Source organism: Nymphaea colorata, chromosome 2, assembly GCF_008831285.2.
Source record: "Nymphaea colorata isolate Beijing-Zhang1983 chromosome 2, ASM883128v2, whole genome shotgun sequence".
NCBI classification, from domain to species: Eukaryota; Viridiplantae; Streptophyta; class Magnoliopsida; order Nymphaeales; family Nymphaeaceae; genus Nymphaea; species Nymphaea colorata.
Genome location: NC_045139.1, coordinates 17,697,921 through 17,718,897, shown reverse-complemented (window position 1 = coordinate 17,718,897; position 20,977 = coordinate 17,697,921). Strand labels below are relative to the sequence as shown.

General features: G+C 42.5%; 2 protein-coding genes across 3 annotated transcripts; one reads left to right on the top strand and one right to left on the bottom strand.

Annotated features, from left to right (window-relative positions):
- The first annotated feature begins 670 nt into the window (after positions 1-670).
- LOC116247299 (probable LRR receptor-like serine/threonine-protein kinase At4g36180) lies at positions 671-5,437 on the top strand. Its single transcript, XM_031619391.2, has one exon. The coding sequence runs from the start codon at positions 1,875-1,877 to the stop codon at positions 5,310-5,312; it is 3,438 nt and encodes a 1,145-aa protein (XP_031475251.1). The 5' UTR covers positions 671-1,874; the 3' UTR covers positions 5,313-5,437.
- A 640-nt stretch (positions 5,438-6,077) lies between these two features.
- LOC116247300 (1-acylglycerol-3-phosphate O-acyltransferase) lies at positions 6,078-14,288 on the bottom strand. 2 transcript variants are annotated; one of them, XM_031619392.2, is made up of 10 exons: positions 14,094-14,288; positions 13,701-13,981; positions 13,050-13,286; positions 10,875-10,921; positions 10,179-10,297; positions 9,877-10,037; positions 8,775-8,884; positions 8,589-8,688; positions 6,671-6,794; positions 6,078-6,433 (listed from the first exon to the last, which is right to left on the bottom strand). In XM_031619392.2, exons 2-10 carry the CDS (start codon positions 13,877-13,879, stop codon positions 6,299-6,301), a joined length of 1,212 nt encoding a protein of 403 aa, XP_031475252.1. In that variant the 5' UTR covers positions 13,880-13,981; positions 14,094-14,288; the 3' UTR covers positions 6,078-6,298. The 2 variants fall into 2 exon arrangements, with proteins under 2 accessions (XP_031475252.1, XP_031475253.1); XM_031619393.2 differs by having other exon boundaries at positions 14,098-14,288.
- Positions 14,289-20,977: the final 6,689 nt, after the last annotated feature.

Genomic DNA, 20,977 nt, shown 5'->3' with positions numbered 1-20,977 from the left:
GTTTTAATTTAATAGAAACCAATCGATTCATTTATGATGCTCATTGCAGTAAAAGAGATGCAATAAATTGTTTTCAACACTTTGTGTGTGTTTGCTGAGAGGTGAAAAATCAATCGCTCGATCTAATGCGAGCATTTAGTAAGAAGAATAAATCGTGCGTTCCTAACATGTGAGACCACCAATCACATCTCTTCCTAACAAAAAAAGATAAACGCAAAAGATGAGTTTTGCCAAAACTCATTTTTGACAATAAACCATTTTTCAGAAGGGAGTGAATAACTTGAAAAACAAATGTTTTCAAACAATTTTTTCAGAACGGACTAAAAATATTTTATTTAAAAAACTAGTTTTTTTAGCTGCCATCCATAAGATTTTTTGCACAGAATTAAAAACACACTTCCACCTTCTTTTCTTTCGGCATTTTGGTTGGCCTGCACCAAGTGCATGAACGCCTTGAATACGATGCATTTAACATCTAAATAAAGTTCAATTCACTTGAACGCATCGTCATATTCAAGTTTCCCATCATAAACAAACAACTACTCACAATCAATGAACATGTTGCCTTCCATTTTGGTACATTAAAAGTAGCAACTAAGCAAGTTCCAAAGTTCGCTTTCCTTTCTTAAAACGATTATATATATATATATATATATGTATATATGTAGAGAGAGAGAGAGAGAGAGATAAGGTGCTACAGAGGCGTGAGCTGACCGTTGTGAAGCAGGGCCCAGTGGCCCAGCTCACGCAGCTCCAGGAACCTCTCTCTGCACCCACACACTGCTCATCATGCAGAGTGAGCCCACCCTGTCACTTGGTTCAATCATCACCGTCCCTTACCTTCCCCTCCTCTCCATGTGCGGCCACCTCCTTCCTCTCAACAGTTGGGCTTGGTCTCCAAAAGCAGCTAAAAATCAAGCTCCGTCGCTGGTTGATCTCCATTTGTCGGATGAGTGAATCGCACTACACTATGAGCTTCACGTAGCGCTGAGGGCTTGTCTTTTAAACTCAATTTTCGGGTCAACTTTTTATTTCGTTTCAGGACATTCTCTCTCTATCGTCCCCCTCCTCTCTCTCTATCCGTGAAGGTGTCAGAGCCAGAGGCCACATGATAGTGGCGCAGCTGTAATTTCGAGCTGCATACACGCCCTAAGCCGCAAGGGCAATCATTCTGTTGGTCACTGAAAGAATCTTTTTTTCAACTTTTGAATGAAGTAAAAATTTCAAATTCCGGCCAACCCTTTTCAGTGAAAACTCCACTGGGGACCCTTTTTGCGTCCTATTGCGGAAAGCAGTCTCAACCACTTCGGATGACGAAGGTTCAGGGCAATCATCAACTAACTTATTTTGTTGACGAAACGGTTGTTCTCTTATCTACACTTAATTATACAAAAAAAAAAAAAAATTGCACCGACACGACTAAGATCTAGTAAAGATACACCTCTTGATTGGAAAATCTGATGCCATTAAGAAAAAGATTTGTGATTTAAACTTAATAAGATTTTATCACTTGAGTCTTTAAAGTTTAACAATAGGTTTGTCCGTTCTAAAATTCTAGTTACTAAAATTAAGTGACCGTTTTGCTCGAATAAGATTTTTGGAGGTTCATTTGGAAAAATCACCAAGGCGCAAGAAAAAAAAATGAAAAAGAGGAAGCGGAAAGGTGCAAAAAGGGAGAAAACGACACCTTTTCTTGAAACCCGGAAATATTTTAAGAGGAAGAATGGCGCTCGTCCGGCTGTTTACTTCGAAGTAGAAACCCTAGAAAAACCCCCTCTGACGATGACACCTCAAAAGCAATAGCAGGGAACAGGAAGACGAAGAAAGGGGGGAAGCAAGAGAAAACGATGAGCCAGAGACCTTAACTCAGAACAATGGCGGACGCCAAGCACTGCTTCTCTCTCCCACCCTCCTCCTCTTTGTCAGTTTGCTTCTTCTTCATCTTCCTTCTCTTCTTCTCTTGTTTCTGCAACTCCCAGCAGAGCCAGAATGAGACGGCGTTGGAGGTCAGGGCTCTCTCCTCTTTCCGTCTTGGCCTTCAGGACCCATTCGGAGCCCTTAGTAACTGGAATGCCTCCTCTCCCCTGGCGCCCTGTGATTGGCGGGGCGTCGGCTGCGTCTCTGGCCGCGTCCGCGAGCTTCGCCTTCCGAGACTCCGTCTCCAGGGTCCTATATCGCCTCACCTCGGCCTCCTTTCCGACCTCCGGAAGCTCAGCCTCCGGTCTAACCTCCTCAACGGCACCATCCCCCCGTCCCTTGGCCGGTGCTCTTTCCTTCGCGCCCTCTTCCTCCAATCCAACTCCCTCTCGGGGACAGTTCCTCCGGAGATCTTTAATCTCACCCGCTTGCAGGTCCTCAACGTCGCGCAGAACCTCTTGACTGGCAGCGTCCCTTCCGGCAGCCTTCCGGCTAGCCTCCGGTTCCTTGATCTCTCGTCTAACGCCCTGTCCGGCGACATTCCGGTAAATGTGTCTGCCTCCGGGCTGCAGCTTCTCAACCTTTCGTTCAACCGGCTGACGGGCGAGATTCCAGCGAGTTTCGGGCAGATCGCGTCCTTGGAGTACCTCTGGCTCGACGGGAACCTCCTTCAAGGAAGCATTCCTGCAGCGCTTGCCAACTGCTCCGTCCTTCGTCACCTCAGTGTGCGGGACAACGGGCTACGCGGGGAGATTCCGGCGGGAATCGGCCGGCTTCCAAACCTCGAGGTGCTCTCTCTCTCACATAATAACCTCACCGGTATGCTTCCGTCGTCGCTCTTTTCCAATACCTCCGGCTCCTCCCCGCCACTGCTCAGGATCCTGCAGCTTGGATTCAACAACCTCAGGGGCATCTCCAGGCTAGATAACTCTGGAGCGGCCGCGGTGGCGAGTTCGCTGCAGGTTGTCGACCTTCAGAGCAACAGCATTGACGGCGAGGTTCCTTCATGGCTTGTGAATATGACGTCCCTCACTGATCTATACCTCTCCGAAAACTCCTTTTCCGGATCCCTGCCTGAATCCATTGGCAGATTGACGTTGTTGCAGGAGCTTAGGCTAGCCGGAAACCGTTTCACTGGGGACATTCCTCTGTGGATCAGGAACTGCAGCCTATTGCGGGTGCTCGAGCTTGAGGACAACAGACTCTCAGGAAGCATCCCGGAAGCCTTGGGATCACTCACAAGCCTAAAGACACTCACCCTTGGTGGAAACTCGCTCTCCGGCACGATTCCGACGAGCCTTAGCAATCTTTCGGCCCTTGAAACGCTGTCTCTGAGGTCCAACAACCTCACCGGAAGCATATCAAAAGATCTCATGCGGCTCGAGAATATGAGCCTTCTGGACCTCAGCGATAATTCGTTTTCCGGCAGCATTCCCTCAGAGATTGGCAACTTACATGGATTGTGGACCTTGAACCTGAGCGGTAATGGATTGTCAGGTGGCATTCCGGCAAGCATTGGAAACCTGCTGAATCTGCGCACCCTTGATTTGAGCAGACAAAATCTCTCCGGCGAGCTACCAATGGAACTATCTGGATTACCAAATCTCGAGCACCTAGCTCTGTCCGAGAACTCGTTCTCCGGCGATGTTCCAATTGGTTTCAGCAGCTTACTGAGTCTGCGATACTTAAATCTGTCTTCGAATCATTTTTCCGGCAGTGTTCCATCAGTCTTCGGTTTTCTGCGGTCGCTGGTCGTTCTCTCCCTCTCTTCCAACAACATATCCGATTCGATCCCGGAGGAATTAGGAAATTGCACCGACCTGACAGTGTTGCAACTTAGGTCAAACGACCTCTCCGGCGAAATTCCGCCGGAACTTTCACGGCTCACGCATCTAACAGAGCTAGACCTTGGCGAAAACAGCTTGTCCGGTGATATCCCGGCGGAAATCTCAAACTGCTCGTCACTCGCTTCGCTCCGTCTCGACCGGAACCACCTTAGTGGCAGTATACCGGACTCATTTGCTGGATTGGCGAACTTGAAAATCCTCGATCTCTCTGTCAATAACTTAACGGGAGAGATCCCTGCAAACCTGGTCCAAATTGCCGGCCTGCAAAACTTCAACGTGTCCGATAATCAACTGAGCGGAAAGATTCCGGCCCTGCTGGGATCCCGCTTCCCTTCTTCGTCTTTCACTGGCAATGCGGATCTCTGCGGCGAACCATTGGCTCGAAATTGCGGGGAGAAGAAAAGAAAGACAACCAGGCTCCTGATACTGATAGTTGTCGTCGCGGGCTCTGTAATAGCGTTCTGCTTGGCTGCATGCTGTTGCTTGCTGATGGTTGTCTGGTTAAGGCGTCGCGCTACTATGAATGGAGGGAAAAAGCGGAGCCCGGCGAGGTCGAGCGCCGCGGAGGCCGCGGCTGGGGAGAACGGCAGCAACGGCGGGAAGCTGGTCATGTTCAACAACCGGATTTCTTACGCGGAGACGCTGGAAGCGACGAGGCAGTTCGACGAGGAGCATGTGCTGAGCCGCGGACGGAACGGTGTAGTCTTCAAGGCGTGTTTCCAGGACGGGACGGTACTCTCCGTCCGGCGTCTCGGGGAGAGCTCGATCGACGAGGCCGCGTTCCGTAAGGAGGCAGAGTCGCTGGGCAGGGTGAAGCACCGCAACCTCACGGTCCTCCGCGGCTACTACATATCGCCGGAGGTCCGGCTGCTTATCTATGACTACATGCCCAACGGCAACCTCGCCACCCTGCTGCAGGAGGCGTCACATCAGGATGGCCACATCCTCAACTGGCCCATGCGCCACCTGATCGCCCTCGGCGTCGCCCGTGGGCTAGCCTTCCTCCACGCAGCGTCCATGGTCCACGGCGACGTCAAGCCCCAGAACGTTCTCTTCGACGCCGACTTCGAGGCCCACCTTTCCGACTTCGGGCTGGAGAAGCTCACGGCCCCGACGTCGGCGGAGGCGGCATCGACTTCGTCGACGCCGGTGGGGTCGCTAGGGTACGTGGCACCTGAGGCCGCGGTGACGGGCCGGGCGACGAGGGAGGCGGACGCGTACAGCTTCGGGATCGTGCTGCTGGAGCTGCTGACGGGCCGGAGGCCGGTGACGTTCACGCAGGACGAGGACATCGTAAAGTGGGTGAAACGGCAGCTGCAAAGAGGCCAGATCTCGGAGCTGCTGGAACCGGGCCTGCTGGAGGTCGATCCGGAGTCCTCCGAATGGGAGGAGTTTCTGCTGGGGATCAAGGTGGGACTGCTGTGTACCGCGCCCGACCCGCTGGACCGCCCGTCGATGGCGGACGTCGTGTTCATGCTCGAGGGCTGCCGTCTCGGACCCGACCCTCCTTCCTCCGCCGACCCCACCTCGCAGACCTCTCCCGCCTGAGGGACCCCCTTCCCGCGGGAAACCATTTTCCTCTCTTTTTTTTTCTTTCAAATTTTCTTTTTTCTCCTTTTGCCTTGGGCATTGAATTATTTAATATTAAAAATTCCACGCCGGATTCTTTTGGAGCCCTGGTTCTCGCTTCAGGTTGGTCCCGCACTCAGGCACGGATCCTTTCCTGCCCCGTGCAGTCAAAGGGCGGTGGCGACGAGTATCCGCTGCCCCAGGGCGAGGAGGGCGCGTCGCCAATCCCTCAGGATCCGCCACCTGGACGTTCGCGGGTTGGGAGGCGGGAAAATAGCCGTTAAATCGTCCTTGAAGCCTGGACTAACGACGTCCACATGTCAGCAGTTTGTTTAAGCAAGGGGAGTGGGGGCCCGCGAAAGCCTCGAGATGGAGGAAGCCCGAGCAGGGGCTGTTGTGGGTCCCTTTCCCCCAGATAGCAACCGTACTTCGACGGAGAGAACGACACCCAAGGGCTGACGGTGACGGGTCAAGGAGGGGGAAAACCTAATCCAAAGGCACTTATTACTGTTTCCGGTGAAAACAACCCAGGACCCAAAGTAATTCTAGGCATTCCAGGAGGGCGGTTTCGACTTTCGACCTCTCGTGACTGTACACACACCCTCGATCATCTCTCTCACTCGTTCAGTGTTTTCCATTTTCCGGTTTTACCTGTTACCGGGTCAAATCAGTGGTAAAATCAGGCTTTTGTCGCCACCACATGCCTCGGACATGACTGTTTACGGGCACAGAGTAAACGCCGTATAAACTTCGTGAATATCTTATTGAAATAAAACAAACCAAATAATGCGTTGTGATTCAAAGCAACCTGGCTGCTGTGAAACGACACAACTGCTCTGTTATAATAAGATAATTTTTTACTTTTACGTAACACTGTACACACACACGGAGGTATGGATGGCTGTCCAGACGGGATGACGGAGGGAGATGAACCGTGGAATTATGGCGACGCTGCGTTGGCCCCCTCAGACGAGAGTGAAGACGTCCGGGAGCGCCTCCTCATCCACCACTGATTGGCTCTGTGAAAGGAAACTACGGCAGGCGTATAAGACGGCTGAATGGAAGGCGGAAGGGTTGTCGATGAACGCGAAATGTCCAGCCTGCACCATCACCACCCCCAAAATCACAAAACACGTAAATGCGTGTCACCCATGAGGAGGTGAACGTGTCTAAATAATCAAAGATCTGCTCTCGTTCGGCTTGTTCACAAGGTGTTTGTGAATGGCGCGAGCATGCTTTCGTCCCTTGACGATTTGGTTTGTTTACAGACCTAGTAGATATGTCCACCACCAAGTTTGCCTACCCACATACATACACAGAGAGTATGCAAAACAAACCTGAGGAACTCGTATGATTTCGCAAGGAACCTTCATATGCCTGCGAGCTTCCACAGCACCCGTGTAGTTCATCCAGTCATGGACGCCATAGATGAAGGTAGTTGGGACTTTCCACTCTGATGCCCTGCACGCCAAGCAACAGATATTATTTTCCTTCAAGATTTCTAGCATGCGAATCATTGTAAATCACATGAAACTGCACAAGGATCAGAGTGCGCAAGGACAAAAATAGGGTGGCTAAGCAGGCAGCAGCCGTAAATACTACTAGAAAGCCCTGAGAAAAGTGGTTGGTGTTAATTTTATTTTGGAGGCACATGGAACGATCCGACAACATTGCTTAATAACATAGAGAGACAGGAGTAAATGCGTTTGATCCTTTTACAGGCATATGGAACAATGCACAATACTGCTTCGCAGGGAGATCATCAGAAGAATAAATGGGGCTAACATTTTTGCAGATACGTGGAACAACGTGCAGTACTTCTCAACCGAGGGAGCTTCACAAGAGCAAATGGGGTTTAATCTTTTTGCAGGTATCTGAGACAATCTGCAGTGCAGCTTGCCGGAGTGTGATGAAGAAAAGTTCATCTCAACGAGGGTATTATTGCATCCAAGTCCCTACCAGTTGTCTTGACTGATTGATCTAAAAAGATTTTGGGAAGTTAATGCGAGATGCAGCTGAATGGTTGAGCTTTAAAAGTGTTGGGTGGAAGCACCGATGTGTAATGTACAAATCATAAGAAAAGCGACTTGAGCAAAAGCCGCGTTCGATAGAATTGGCCACATCCTTAGCAACAAATGGCCATCGGGAAATGCGTTACATTGAAGTACTGAAATGGGCATTTTTGAAAGGGACGCAAGTGGACTGAAAAGTGGGGTAAGGTCAAGCTGGCATATAGAGCGGTAAGCATTAAGTAGTCTCCGTACTTGTTTGAATTGTAACCATCTCTATACTGGAGAATCAAAGCAACCATCACCAACAAGAACCGGTATTGATGAGACGGTAGCTCCTTCATAAAGGAAAAAGTATTGCCAAGTAGTATGATGTGAACCTCCCATCCAATATGCAATCATGGGGAGCTCTTTTCACTTATGAACATCTTCAACTAGAGACTTGGAACAAATATTTAACTAAAAAGCCAGTACCCATGAACGACCAACTTCCATGAAAAAGACAGACGTACAAAATCATATATCAACTAAAATTCGGCCTGGAAATAAGCTCCTATTGACCTCTCATGGTTCACAAATGAGTACCCCAGCCCCAGCAGTTATGAACTGAAGCCCTCTTGATCGGTACATAAGATAAACTCAATGAACATTACTTCTAGCAGAGCAAAGAGTTTGACCAAACCATTGGTGTAACAGGTTGGTCCAATTGAGCTCTTCCTCAGTAAGAAAAATGTTAAATGCCTCAAAACCCTGCCAGAATCTCCAAACCCTCGTTTTTGCCATCCATTACTAAGCCAAATCATCTATTGCTCCTCTGCCGATCCTACCAAGTTCGCCAGTGAATAGCACCTATTCATCTTTTTGCAAAAGTTCCGTATGATAAAAAATTCTAATGTCTAGTTGTGGTACCACTTAAAGCCTCATGTCTGTTTGAACCTATCAACAAATAATCTTAGCACCCTCCAAAATCAAATCAGATCTGGATGATATTCAACATGATTGCGAAAGCTGCAAGACCATCGTACTTTCTTTCCATCAGCTACACTACTCACATTCAAGAAGAAAAAGGACCTCCCAGGTGGTTAACATTCTCTTTTCTTTCACCTGTTTCTTGATAAATGTTTCAGATTTTGTATGATTATGCTTGGGTCAAACCTAGATATAGATCTACCAGAGCAGAAGAAAACAGCCCATCCAAACGACATCAAGATATATAACTGCAAACAACAGGGTGAAGGTTTCCAACCGTTGCAAGAGGGGAACCCGTGTAAATGCTCCAAAAGCAAATATATGCTTCAGACACAATTCTCCACTAGCTTTTGCAGCACAAGTATGGTAGAAGTAATCTGCCAAAGAAGATTGTAAACTAGTATTTGCACAAATTCATCACTGAGGCTAGAAAAATGCCATTTCAACAACATAAGGAAAATACCAGTTAGTAATCGTGATTCCTCTTCATTTAAGGTAGAACCTGTGGAATAGCTGCCAAACCTTGCGGTTGTATACCTGCGAACAAGGTCAGGACCCCAAGGACCCAAGCCTCTGAAGAAGAAAAAAATCCATATCTGTAAATGAAAATGATTGAAAACAATAGAAAGGAGAGGGAGGGGGAGAGAGAGAGGCCTGAAAGAGACCTAAAGAGTTCTGCAGTCACTACTACGTGGATTAATTGTTCTTCAAGTAACAACAAATGCAGATAAGTACAGTATCATACATTATGCGGTTATCCTATATAGTTTTTCACCAGAAGAGATAACTTCAAAAGCCTTAAAATGGTGAAGCAATGAAGATCGTTGCCGAGCAGGAGTCCTGTCATAATCCACTGTCTACATGAATTCTACTGCTGTCTTTCGATCAAACTTGCAGGTGCAAGGGTGGATACTGGGGCAAATATTGGTGGCTACAATCAGGTTCACATATGATCTGCCACATCCTAAACTGGCCAGTTATGTGAGGGATGATAAAAGGGATTGAAATGAGGAAGATAGGTCATGGAACCAATTGCATAAACACAAATTGGAGGGTTTGGTTCTTAACTTTGAAGAGGTCATACTGGGATTAGATCGATTACATGCGACGAGTTCATAATGTTAATTCTTGTTTTAATGCTCTCCATATTGAAGGTGAAGAAATTCTGAGAGGACAAATTACTTCAGATTGGAACACCAAAGCACACAGTATTTTTTTGTAATAAACATCTATGTATTTTGTTTATCTATTATTATTATTTTTATTTTTCAACTTCGGAATTTTCATTTCAAGTGTCATTCATTTTACATTGAAAGGTTTAGTAATGGTATAATATTAAAGGTGAAAAAATAATTTTAATGTAAATAAAATTGAAGAGTTAACGATCAAGCAAAAGTAAGTAGATCTCCTCATAGAATTTTGAAAGCCTGCAAGCTCATCCTAGATGCTATATCACAGGCACAATTTAATCACAAAATGTCACTTAAATAACAAAACATGCAATGAAATGATCCATCAGTATCTCATCCATTTGACAGGAAAAACCTAAGAACCAAGCCACTTACCTGACAAGTTTTTGAGGGGTAAAGTTAGACTCCCATAGATGATTCAAGACAGCACCTTTCCATGTTGCCCTAAATTTCACAAACCATTCAGACTTAGGGTCGGATTCTGATGAAAATCCAGCTGGACCAACCAAAATTAGGTGTTGGATGTGTTCTGGATGCTGCAAGAAAGACGTACATAAACAAATTAATGTTGACACGGGTATCTGAATAATCAACAACGAACAATTGTTAATGTTCCATCCCAACAATTTCATTAACATACCAATATGAGTAAACAATGGTAAGAAAAAATTCAGTACCTTAAGAGCATATTTTGCTGCAACATAACCGCCAAAGGAATGTCCCAAAAGAATAATGTTGCTAAGGTTTTTCGCTTTACGCCATTCTTCAAAGGAGTCAATATACCATGCTTCTGTTTCTGCATTACAAGACAATATAATGTGAAAATGAACAACGTTAGAAACTTAGAAATAGCAAACATAAAATTTGCCCTTTTCAGGCAAAAAAAAATTAAATGAAACACACCAACTCCAAGCCTAGAATCTTCCACTTACTAAAACACAATTATAGAGATATACCCTTGCACAAAATTGAAGCTAATTCCACATTTTATGTGGTACCACCAACTTCTTAGGAAAGGAGAGTTCATCAAAAGTAAAGAAAAAAGGCAAAGTGAAATAGCAGGGAATGACCCGGAGACTATGATTAATGGCAAGGGTTGCATTGTCATGAACAGTTTGCATGTTGGGTTGCATTCTATTCAGATGTCTATCTTCTGCAGGCATGGTTCAACAAACAAATTTATTCTCCAAAAGAAAATATGGATAAAACACATGGACAAAGCAAAGTGCAGAACATTAATGCTATATCAATGCACTAACTGATAAAACAAGTGTTAATACTGTAAAATAATCATAACTACATAAATCATAATAAAGAAAAAAAATATTAAAACAACTCAAGGCATCATTGCAAAAATAAGTAAACATAACAACCTTCTGTGCTTTTACATGTGAAATCTGGCCGACTTGATCCACCCCATCTGCAGGCACATGTGCAAGAACATCATTACTTCTTCAACAACATAAAAAATAACACCAGTTGTATGTTAGTTGCTATGCAACATAAGATAATTATACAAAAATACAACTGAGAAACAACAAATGTTGGAGAAGTAATAACACATTTGGAGAGAGAGAGAGAGACCATCCTTTGAAGTTTGAACCCCATAAGTCCTCCAAGTATAGAATTTTATTTACTTATCCAATCTATTAGGTAAGTCTCATCAATACAATATAGGAAATGGAGGAACGGATCCGATCACATCCAAGCATGCAGAGTTTAGAGTCTTTAGGCATAAGAAAGATCCACTAACCAAGCTATAAGCATCAGAAAAATTATCGACTGGGTAGAAGAACAAATACATGTACCAGTTGGAGAAGAATAATTCTCAAAAAACTTGACAGACCAAATGTTGCCTCCACTCTGGACAACATATGGTGGCATTTGTTAGTTTTTCAAGCATTAAATTTTACATGCTTGGACAGTGAAATGGTGCAAAACATAAGTAACATGTGTTACCAAGCATGGTAAGAAGGAATTAATAAGAGAACATTTTTTTGTCATTTTTCTCTTTCTATTCATTTATTATTGAGAGAAAACCGGGCTTTCATTGAAGAAAAGAATAGGAAAAATGAGACAAGATCCAAAGTTATGCAAACAAAGGAAGGAACAAATAGGGGTAAAACCAAGAGGACCACATGTCAGGGCTCTCAGATGCAGGATAATTTCTTGTGCATGTGAATACATGCTTGTGAGCGCTTCATTGTTAGCACATCAACTAAAATAACTTTGTACTAAGCAATTAAAATGAAATGTAATAAATAACATTCTAAAAGACAAATGACAAGCAAATATAAAAAGAAACAATTAATGTCATAAGAAATTCAGACATGATCTAGTTGTGCCTAACACGGAGTTTAACTATGCTTACACAGTAACCTATTGTACTGAGTAGGTCTCCTGTCAATAGAAGAATACTTGCTGTTAAGTTCCTGACTTCCTGTGTTGCAAGGATCCAGAATACCTTCCATTATCCATATAACATCTAAAATGCATATTCTTTTACACCACTAAGAACTAGCAAGTTTCCAAGGAATGACATATACTTATAAAGAGACCTAGATCCTGGCTGGCATGCTGATTTACAAGACATTGACATTGTACCAAATGCTTCCCACTTATTTTGTACCTATGCCCTCATGTGTGCATACAGTCTCACTAATTCTCAATGGTAATCTGTTCTAACCTCCCCAAAAGATAATTCCCAAAGCTTACATGTCTTTGGCAGTTAGAGGTTTAAAGGGCCCATCTTACCCTTTTGTTGTGCTAGCAAACATTTTCATCACCTCAAAGATTCTGTTTCATAGGTACTCTCATAGGGAAGAACGGAAAAATAAGTGTTTGGTTGTGTTCAAAAGGACCATGAAATGGTCAAGGCTAGCACATTAGAAATTGCTACTTAGGAATTAAATAAAACCAAACAACTTAGCAAGGAAGAAGTGAAAGAAAACAATTGTCATCACATCGGTACCCCAATCCTTAAGAAATCATAATATTTAAGGGATGTCTGGTACAGCAAATTGATCAGCAATGGAGAAGCCAAACAAACCATGCGTGCCCAAAATTTTTGGTGATAGGATTAAAGAACAGTCTGTGATTAGAGATGCTGAATTTTTTGTGAAAAGAATGCTACAAATTCATAGTAGTGAACCCCAAAGCAGTTACAGCACCATTTTCACAACCACATGATCGTCTTCTCCTCGGACTAACAAAATTTCACTGGAAGTAACATCGAGAGTTCCACTGGTTTCTGCCCTCAATTCCACAGGAAGTATCTATGGAGTTATCAAATGATTGTCATCTAGCTAGTCTTTTGGTTCATCTATTAGCATTGCAGTTTTCCAGAAAGGGATGGATCGACTGACCAAACCTCTATATCTCATGTGAACATTTCTATCAAACAGTGCCTAGGTTTTAGATGGTTTGCTTCCTAAGGAGGCACACAGAAATAAGTCAATAAATTAAACAAAAGGGAAGGAAGTGTGGATATACAGAAATAGAAAGGGAAGGAAGCCACATCCCATCAAATCACAAAACTGAAAGCTTACCCAAGTTGATCAATTGCAATGACCCTGAAATGGTTCCCAAGAGCGTCAAAATTGCGAAAGAAGAATCCCTGAGAAGCGCCGTAACCGTGAACCATAACAATGGTGGGTGAATTCTCCTTACTATCGAACGTAACTGTGTTAATGAACCTGGGCTCATTGCTCGTAGATCCAAACCACCTGGTTTTTGAACCGGGAGGCCCTGACCCAATATTAATCTGCTCCTGTGTATACCCAGTCCTGGAAGAAAGCGGCAAAATTCAATTAAGTTTCAAGAAAACGGAGAAAAATTAGAAGTGCTTTATCCAGTAGAACTGCCTAACGTTACTGAGCTTTGTTTGCGTGCTTCAAAATTACTAAATATGCAGCATTAATATAGCACCAATTTTGAATTCTAGCATTTGCTTACCTTGTAGAAGAAACTATGCACCAGCAATCAATTAATAAAAGAAACTGAAAAACATTTGCAAATTTCACAAGGAAAACAATTCACGCTTTACAATTAAACCAACCAAATTCAACACTAAGAGGATCGACATGCAAAACAAGGGAAACAAATGGAAAGTTCACATATGGGCATTAAACTATTCGATGCGCAACTCAGCCAAGAGCACAAGACAATGCAAGTATCAAGAAATTTACTCCGATTCTTACTTGACAAGTGAAAGGAGGCGCTTCTCGGATGCAATGATATGATCGGTAGACGTGGGAACCCATCTGAGAATAGACGGCCAGAGAGAACGCGACCTCTGCGCAGGCGCTTCGACGCTTCTGGTTACCTCCTCCGCCATCCTGGCCGTTGCGGAACCAAACCACCTCCTCCCAACTCTCATGCAACAGCGCGGCCACCACCCTCCTCTCGCCGGGTATCGTGTTGATCGAAGCAAACCAAATTATAGAGGAAGAGAAAGGGAAAAGTGGAGGCCCAGCACCCTCTGTAACAAATAAAGGAAACAACAAAAATTGAAAGACGCCCCCCCCTTATAGTCACGGTATCTTGACGACCAAGCCAATCTAGAGAGAGCAGGCGCAGAGGAGGAGCAATACCGGCCTGTTATACGGGCGACACAGTAATGGCGGGGCCACAGAGAGAAGGAGGTCGTCTCTGAAAATTCAAGAAGCTGCTTGAGAAGAGAAGGCAATCGCCAGACGAAGTTTCGCTCTGTCTTCTACTTTTCTCTCCCGCCCTTCCTTTCTCTATAAGGCAGCCACACCACGCCACCGCCTGCTTTGACCATCAGCTGTGTTCTCCCTTAACCATATCACTAACTTTTTGTCATCCCCAAATTCGACCGCATAAATTTCTTTTCTTAGTCTTTTTCTTGTGTTTTTAAATGTTTTTGCGTATGAGGAATCGTCTATAGCTTCCTTCGGGTTTTGGGTGATCATTAAAATCGTCCGTCACGCTCAACCACAAGATTTAAACCACAAACATCTTGAACGAGAGATTGTTTGATGCGCCAGTTATGTTAAGCTCCTTCATTTTATAGTCATATTTTTCTTAAAATTCGTCCTTACATTTATTTTACTAATTATAATTAGAAAACCGCCTGTCCAAAAAGATGCAAAATGCACATCCTAATTCAGAAGTTTCTAATTTTATCGTTGTTTGTGGTTGGCTGGGGTGTTACTCTCACGATAACAAACAGCCTGCTCCGATGATCCATGTAACTACACAATTTTAAAACTTTATGGTTGTTTTTTATTAAGAAATACAAAAATTGTTATTATACCTTTTTCATTTTTCAGAATCATTTTAGTTTTTTGATTTCTTTGTGTCAAGTATTGTTTCATTTTAATCATACGTCTCTAAAGAGATAAGTGTTATTCCACATGGAAATAAATCTTGATTCAAGAAAGAAAGAGAGATAGTTTGTTGAGTAAGGCAGGAGGCTTTGTTTTTCATAATAAGATTAAAAATAATAACCAAAACGTTGCATCAAATTTAACTCCAAATCTTTGTATTTTTTTAAATTTCCTTGAAACAGCAGTCATCCATCGCTGCCGTGGGCAGAAAACGCAACTTTTCCGAGGGGCCTTTGCTGGCATGATGTTTCTTCAGACCAAAATTCGTTTTCATGCATTAAAAATGCGCTGACTTTTTTTTTTTAAAAAAATCCTCATTTAATCTAAACATTTCGTAGACAAATTTACAACAATACGCTCCACATTTCATTTATTCACAAATAGCAGCCTAATGTTTACAAAATTACAAGCAATTGCCTAGGCTTAGAAAATAATTCATCAATGAGCGGCTCTGAGCAGTGGTTAACGAAATCGTTAACTATTATTTAAAAGACAATTATATCATTTACGGTGAAAATTGATATCTGTAAAACACCACACCAATTAGGAATGAGGTCGAGCTAAAGGCATGTTTGCTATTTTGATTTCCATGAGTGTTGTGCTTCATCGTGGAATTTAGTTCCTAGTAGACAGGTGCATTGTTATTGTTGATGCAGACGCAGGGTCGGAGCTAAGGGTAAGACCTGAAGTGGCCTTGGCCTCGCGTGAAAAAAAAGAAAATTAAAAATTTTACATCTAAATTTTAGAAAATCTCACTTATTTTATATAGAAATTGTAAGAAATAACATTCAGGCCATGTCAAAATTTAAAACTTTAATTCGGCCTCCCTCACAAAAATTCCTAGTGCTAACTCAGTTTAAGAACCAAAATGTATAGAAAATGAAAGAGGCTTTGGGTCTCTTTTTTCAGGTCTAATTTTATCCTTCATCTTGAATTCAGGTTGGGATTAAACCAAAAATCAACGACAAGTTGTCACATGTTTTAAAAGATTTGTTGGAGAGAGAGAGAGAGAGAAAAGGAGGATTTACACTTTTACAATTATTTGATCATTCACTCAAACGCATAATATGATCAATGTCCACAACAGCTTTGGGTTTGTCCATGTGGATGGATGGATTGGGTTCATATTCTATTGCCAAATCTTAATAGATGGATCGAAGTGGACACATTTGCTCATGCACTGATTCTCTTTCGGCTTAGATACACTTGCTTGTCCTCCCAGCGATTTCTGTCAAGAACAGTCATAGGGGCGGTGGATTGTGAATCTTTTTGTTAACTAAGCAGATATTTGTCATTTCACAAAGGTTGAGTAGTGTTTCGTAATTTGTTCAAACCTTGAGCACTAAGTTAACAATGGTTAATGAGTTCAACCGTTCTAAAATTGCATCATTCCAAAATTACTTCATTTAAAAACATTTCTCAACTGATTTAATTTCATGACTAATCCGGAGGAGCTAACTAAAAAATATGATTAATGATATAAAATGTATGAAAAATCTAAGATCTCTCAAGGGAAGAAGGCAACAGAAAGTGCGGAATTCACATGGAAATGAAGAGTTCAGCATAATATTCCAACTCAATTCTAATATCCGATTCAGATAATCTAGAAAAAATAAATTTCAAAATACATCTTCATTCACTAAAGGGACACTTAATATCTGGATCATCCAAACACCTCCTAATTCTTTTCTTTCGGCAAAAAAAGCTATATATATATATATATATATATATATATATATATATATATATATATATTTGCTCCGTTTAATTACAGTCACTCAATGCAATGCATCGAGTATTTGTACTGTAAGAGGCCAAAACTTGACAAAGCCTACTGTGTAACAACCCGACCTACTCTTAAGCTTGGGCCCTTAGTTTGGTGGATCCCAACCCGCCCCTTAGTAGTTTCAACTTCAGCTTCAAAAAAACTAGGAACCAAGACAAACATATTATTAATGACCTCCCTTGAAGATCTCTCACAATTTTCAATATGAAACTAAACTTTTGAGGCATTATATACTGAACCTTCTTAAGAACGGGAAACTCATTTGCAAAATACATCTTCATTCACGAAAGGGACACTTAATATCTGGATCATCCAAACACCTCCCAATTCTTTTCTTTCGGCAAAAAAAGCTATATATATATATGAGCTCCGTTTAATTACGGTCACTCAATGCAGTGCATCGAGTATTTGTACTGTAAGAGGTCAGAAATTGACGAAGTCTACTATGTAACAACCCGACCCACTCCTGGGCTCGGGCTTGCGTCCTCATGTGTAGGATCCTAGGTCCGAGTGTTAAACCGGCTCTGATACCACTGTAACAACCTGACTCACTCTTGGGCTCGGGTCATTGGTTTGGCAGATCTCAACCCGCCCCCTACCAGTTTCGGCTCCAACCTCAAAAAGACTAAGAAACAGGACAATCATATTATTAATTACCCTCCTTTATAACCTCTTGAAGATCTCTCACAATCTTTAATAGGAGACTAAACTTTTACCAACAGGAAACACATATAGAGTTGGATTATTTCTTCTTAAACCATGTCTAAACCATGTCTGGCTAATGCAAAACGTTGTTGTTTTCGTTTCCAACATAGATATCCTTCTCTTTCTCTCTTGTGCTCGTATTAAGCATCTCTGAAGTACCCATCAACTCATCTTAAAACAGATTGCTCTTCTGACCAGGAAGGGTCTGCCTAAACCAAGCTCAACTGAAGAACACAAAAAGAAGAGAAGGATCGCTACCTGATGGATTCTGAATTCTCTAAATTAAAACTTGACAGTTTAGATTATTTTCTCTTTTTCATGAAGCTAATCATACAGAAATAGCGTTCAAACTTGAAGCCCCATAAGCACATTTTCAAGATCATGCTATTTCAATGTATAACTAGCAAGAAAGACCAGCCGCGAAGAGCACCCATTTTGACAACTGAATGGCGGTCTCTGTCTATTTGTTCCACATAGAATTGCAGATCTGAAGCACCTGTGACTCCGTTCCTGGAACACCAAGAACAGAATGTTCACTCTAGCGTAGAATGGCAGTCAAATATAAGACGGGTTGTGTCCGTTCGCTCCATGGAGAACACCGAATCCGAAGTGGTTTATGATGCTGTTCTCGCAACATCAGACACGAAACATCCACTTACAGTCTCTTTCAGGAATGGCAATCAAACGTCCTCTAAATTTCCCATAAGAAAGACCAATTGTGTAGTGCTAAATGCAGGTAAAAATGGAGAGGATTTGGCATGAGAGTTTTGTCCATCGTGTTACTCGATGTCCACATATTATTACTACATCTGCATCACATGAACGAAGAGACATCAAATCCAGATATACATGTCATAAATCTTCTTCCCAAAGTTCTATAAATACAGAAAATTCTTGTGATGAAGGAAAAAGTTAAGTATTTTTTTGGACTGCAAACAGTGAATGTACGACAATCTGGTTGACGAGTATTCAACTTACAACCTAGGTCTCCAAGCAGTTTTGGATCATGAGGAGAGGGGCTTCCATGAGGAGAGGGGCTTCGGCCCTTTTAAGGCATCCCACCTAACAAATTTGACGATTAATTGATGCTATTGTACAACATCATTCTCACTTGCAATAAATATTAAATATTGCTGAGAATACTTGGTTTTCCATCATGCTACTAACCAGACAAATTAAAAGGAAGACAACTTTGATAAACAACAAGCTGACCCTCTCTTTCAAAAAGTAGCGAAAGTACGATTCATTCTCTACTGACTAGCAATTGGCAGGTCCGATTCATCTAAAATTCCAGTGGCATTGCTCGTCCTAAGACGAAGATGAACTCTGCTGCGTCAGAGATTTGGCTTTCCTACTCATGTACTGCATCCTTGAAAATTGGGTCAGACCAGGTTAGATGGCCTTGTCATTTCTTATGGTACTGCATCCAAAGTGAAACCAACCCTTAGATATAAAAGAACATCGGGTTCTCTGGGAGATTTGGAGGCACGTTTATAGAACACTATTCCAAACTAGACAAGACTAGCATTGAGCATACAAGCATCTGCAAGAAATGTGTCATGGATTTAGTTTGGGAAACTCCACTGTGGTTGCATTGCAATAAACAAGGGATGGGGGTTTATTATGTGATCAGAGACTACTTGGAAAAATTTTATACAACAGGATGTATTTTTTAAAAAAAAACTTCTATGAGTCTGTACATTTGTCTGATGTATAAAAATTTTATACAACAGGATGGGGGTCCAGCTTGAGTTTTGTTAATTTCACAAAGAAAACGTATCGTTTCAAAGCTATGAGCAATGAAATTCGGATTGATATGATCCTTCCTGTCATTCGTTCCATCTTGCAACCAATGGTGTCAATGCTCTACCAGGAAACGAATGGTGGTTCTCAACCATTATACAACTCGGTGCTACACATTTATAAGTGAACAAAGTGTTCTCACCAAATGCTCAATCTAACTACAATAGTTCCTATCTAATACTGAAGGTAGTTTGATTGTGGCAGGCACTACTCTCGAGCATAACCACTAGTTCATTCAGTCTTGAAACAGATTTGGACCAAAGGGAGAAGAGGGAGGAGGGAGGTTTCGGCCTCTCAAGCGATGGGGTTTTCTCTCCTGCTTACCCTAAAATACTGAAGGTAGTTAAACACATTTAGGAGGTTCAACCATCTTAACAAATCATAAAGGTAAACGGGAAAAAAAAAAAAAAAAACTCTTCAATTGATGAAAGAAAATGGTGAAAAAGCCATTATATGGTTTAAAAACTTTCTTTCCTATTCTTCCAATGAATTTGCAAGGATACCAAGATTTATATGCATTGAGAGCAGTAGTTGAAGCCATTGTGTTGAAGTGGCGTTCACGAAAAGGGGCAGTGACCGTTTCCGTGGCCGCAGCGCCCATACTATGCGAACCTGGAGGGAAGTTAAGCTACTCTCCAACCAAATCTGTTTCAATACATCCCCCTCCAATCGCAACGCAGTGAAAGTGTGTGGGTCTAACCAAAACTGCCGTTTATACAACTTTCCCTACGCCTTTGTCCTTAAGGAGTTAAGACTTGTAGAACAGAAAAATAAAAACAAACACTAAAAGCTGAAAGTGTACATCACCGTACACAACCCAGAAAAGCTTATACTCTATCTTGGCTTATATATTTTTATTTAGAGGCTGATCTAAGCAAGCCGTTGTTGCTGTCTGACCTGCCCAAAGCCAATTTTCTTATATGAGCTTTTGAAAAGAAGCTGGGGCCTTTCTTTATTGTCTGTCACTTGGAGAGACGACCATTTTGCGTGAAAGCACACAGAATTGCCAAAACCCTAACATGAGGAAGCAGCATATTCTGTGTAATACCTACTTCATTCTCTTCTCGAGTTTTTTTTTCTCTTCTTTCTTGGGGTGTCAGAAATTCACATTCAATACTATATAGTCTGTTGTGATGGGGATGTGGGAGGCTTTGACATGAACCCAAAATTCAAACCCGTGCCTTTCGGGAAGAGTAACATTTTTCACCTTGGGACAGTGATGGTCGTGAAGAACACGTTATGCATGAGGAAAGCAAAGTACCCAGAAGAAAAAAGAAAGGTGTTAGGCTCCCGGTTTGACTTGAAAACAAAAGCACTTTTGAATTCATGAACTGTTTGACCTAACTTACGTGGCCCGCTTAATGAATGTTACCTGCTAGTTATGATCAACATTTTTTTTTTTGCAAGTTACTTGTGACAGGACAGATTATGAGTCAATCAATCGATCGAAATTATCAAATTGTCAATGGTAGTTCTCAAAACGAATTGAAGGTCTTTTTGGCCTTGCCGACAGAGCAATTATATTTGATTACCCGTCCGCTAGGCCCATGGGGACGCCCTCTGCGTACTTTCTCAGAAACCTCAACAGTTATATTATGCAAAACTCGATCTCCGCGTTTAGATCGTGGCCCAACATGTCTTTATTTCATAAAGCAAGTTCTTGGGCCCTTATCGTGACCTTTTCGCCGTACCTATCAGTGAGCAGATTCTAACAAATTTTAAGTTCATCTACCATCACAGCATCTGTTGGTATCGTCCGATCACTCCCAACAGAAACGGCGAAGAGCAGTGAAATGCATGGTGAATACTTACAGCAGTGACCATCCATCTC

Excerpts from the sequence above, each read along its gene's own strand:
- LOC116247299 (XM_031619391.2), top strand. The coding sequence starts at position 1,875 with ATGGCGGACGCCAAGCACTGCTTCTCTCTCCCACCCTCCTCCTCTTTG.
- LOC116247300 (XM_031619392.2), bottom strand. The coding sequence starts at position 13,879 with ATGAGAGTTGGGAGGAGGTGGTTTGGTTCCGCAACGGCCAGGATGGCG. Across the intron at positions 8,689-8,774 it reads GGAATCACGATTACTAACTG|ATTACTTCTACCATACTTGT; the intron begins GTATTTTCCTTA and ends CTTCTTTGGCAG. Across the intron at positions 6,795-8,588 it reads CGGGTTCCCCTCTTGCAACG|GGCATCAGAGTGGAAAGTCC; the intron begins GTTGGAAACCTT and ends CTTGGCGTGCAG.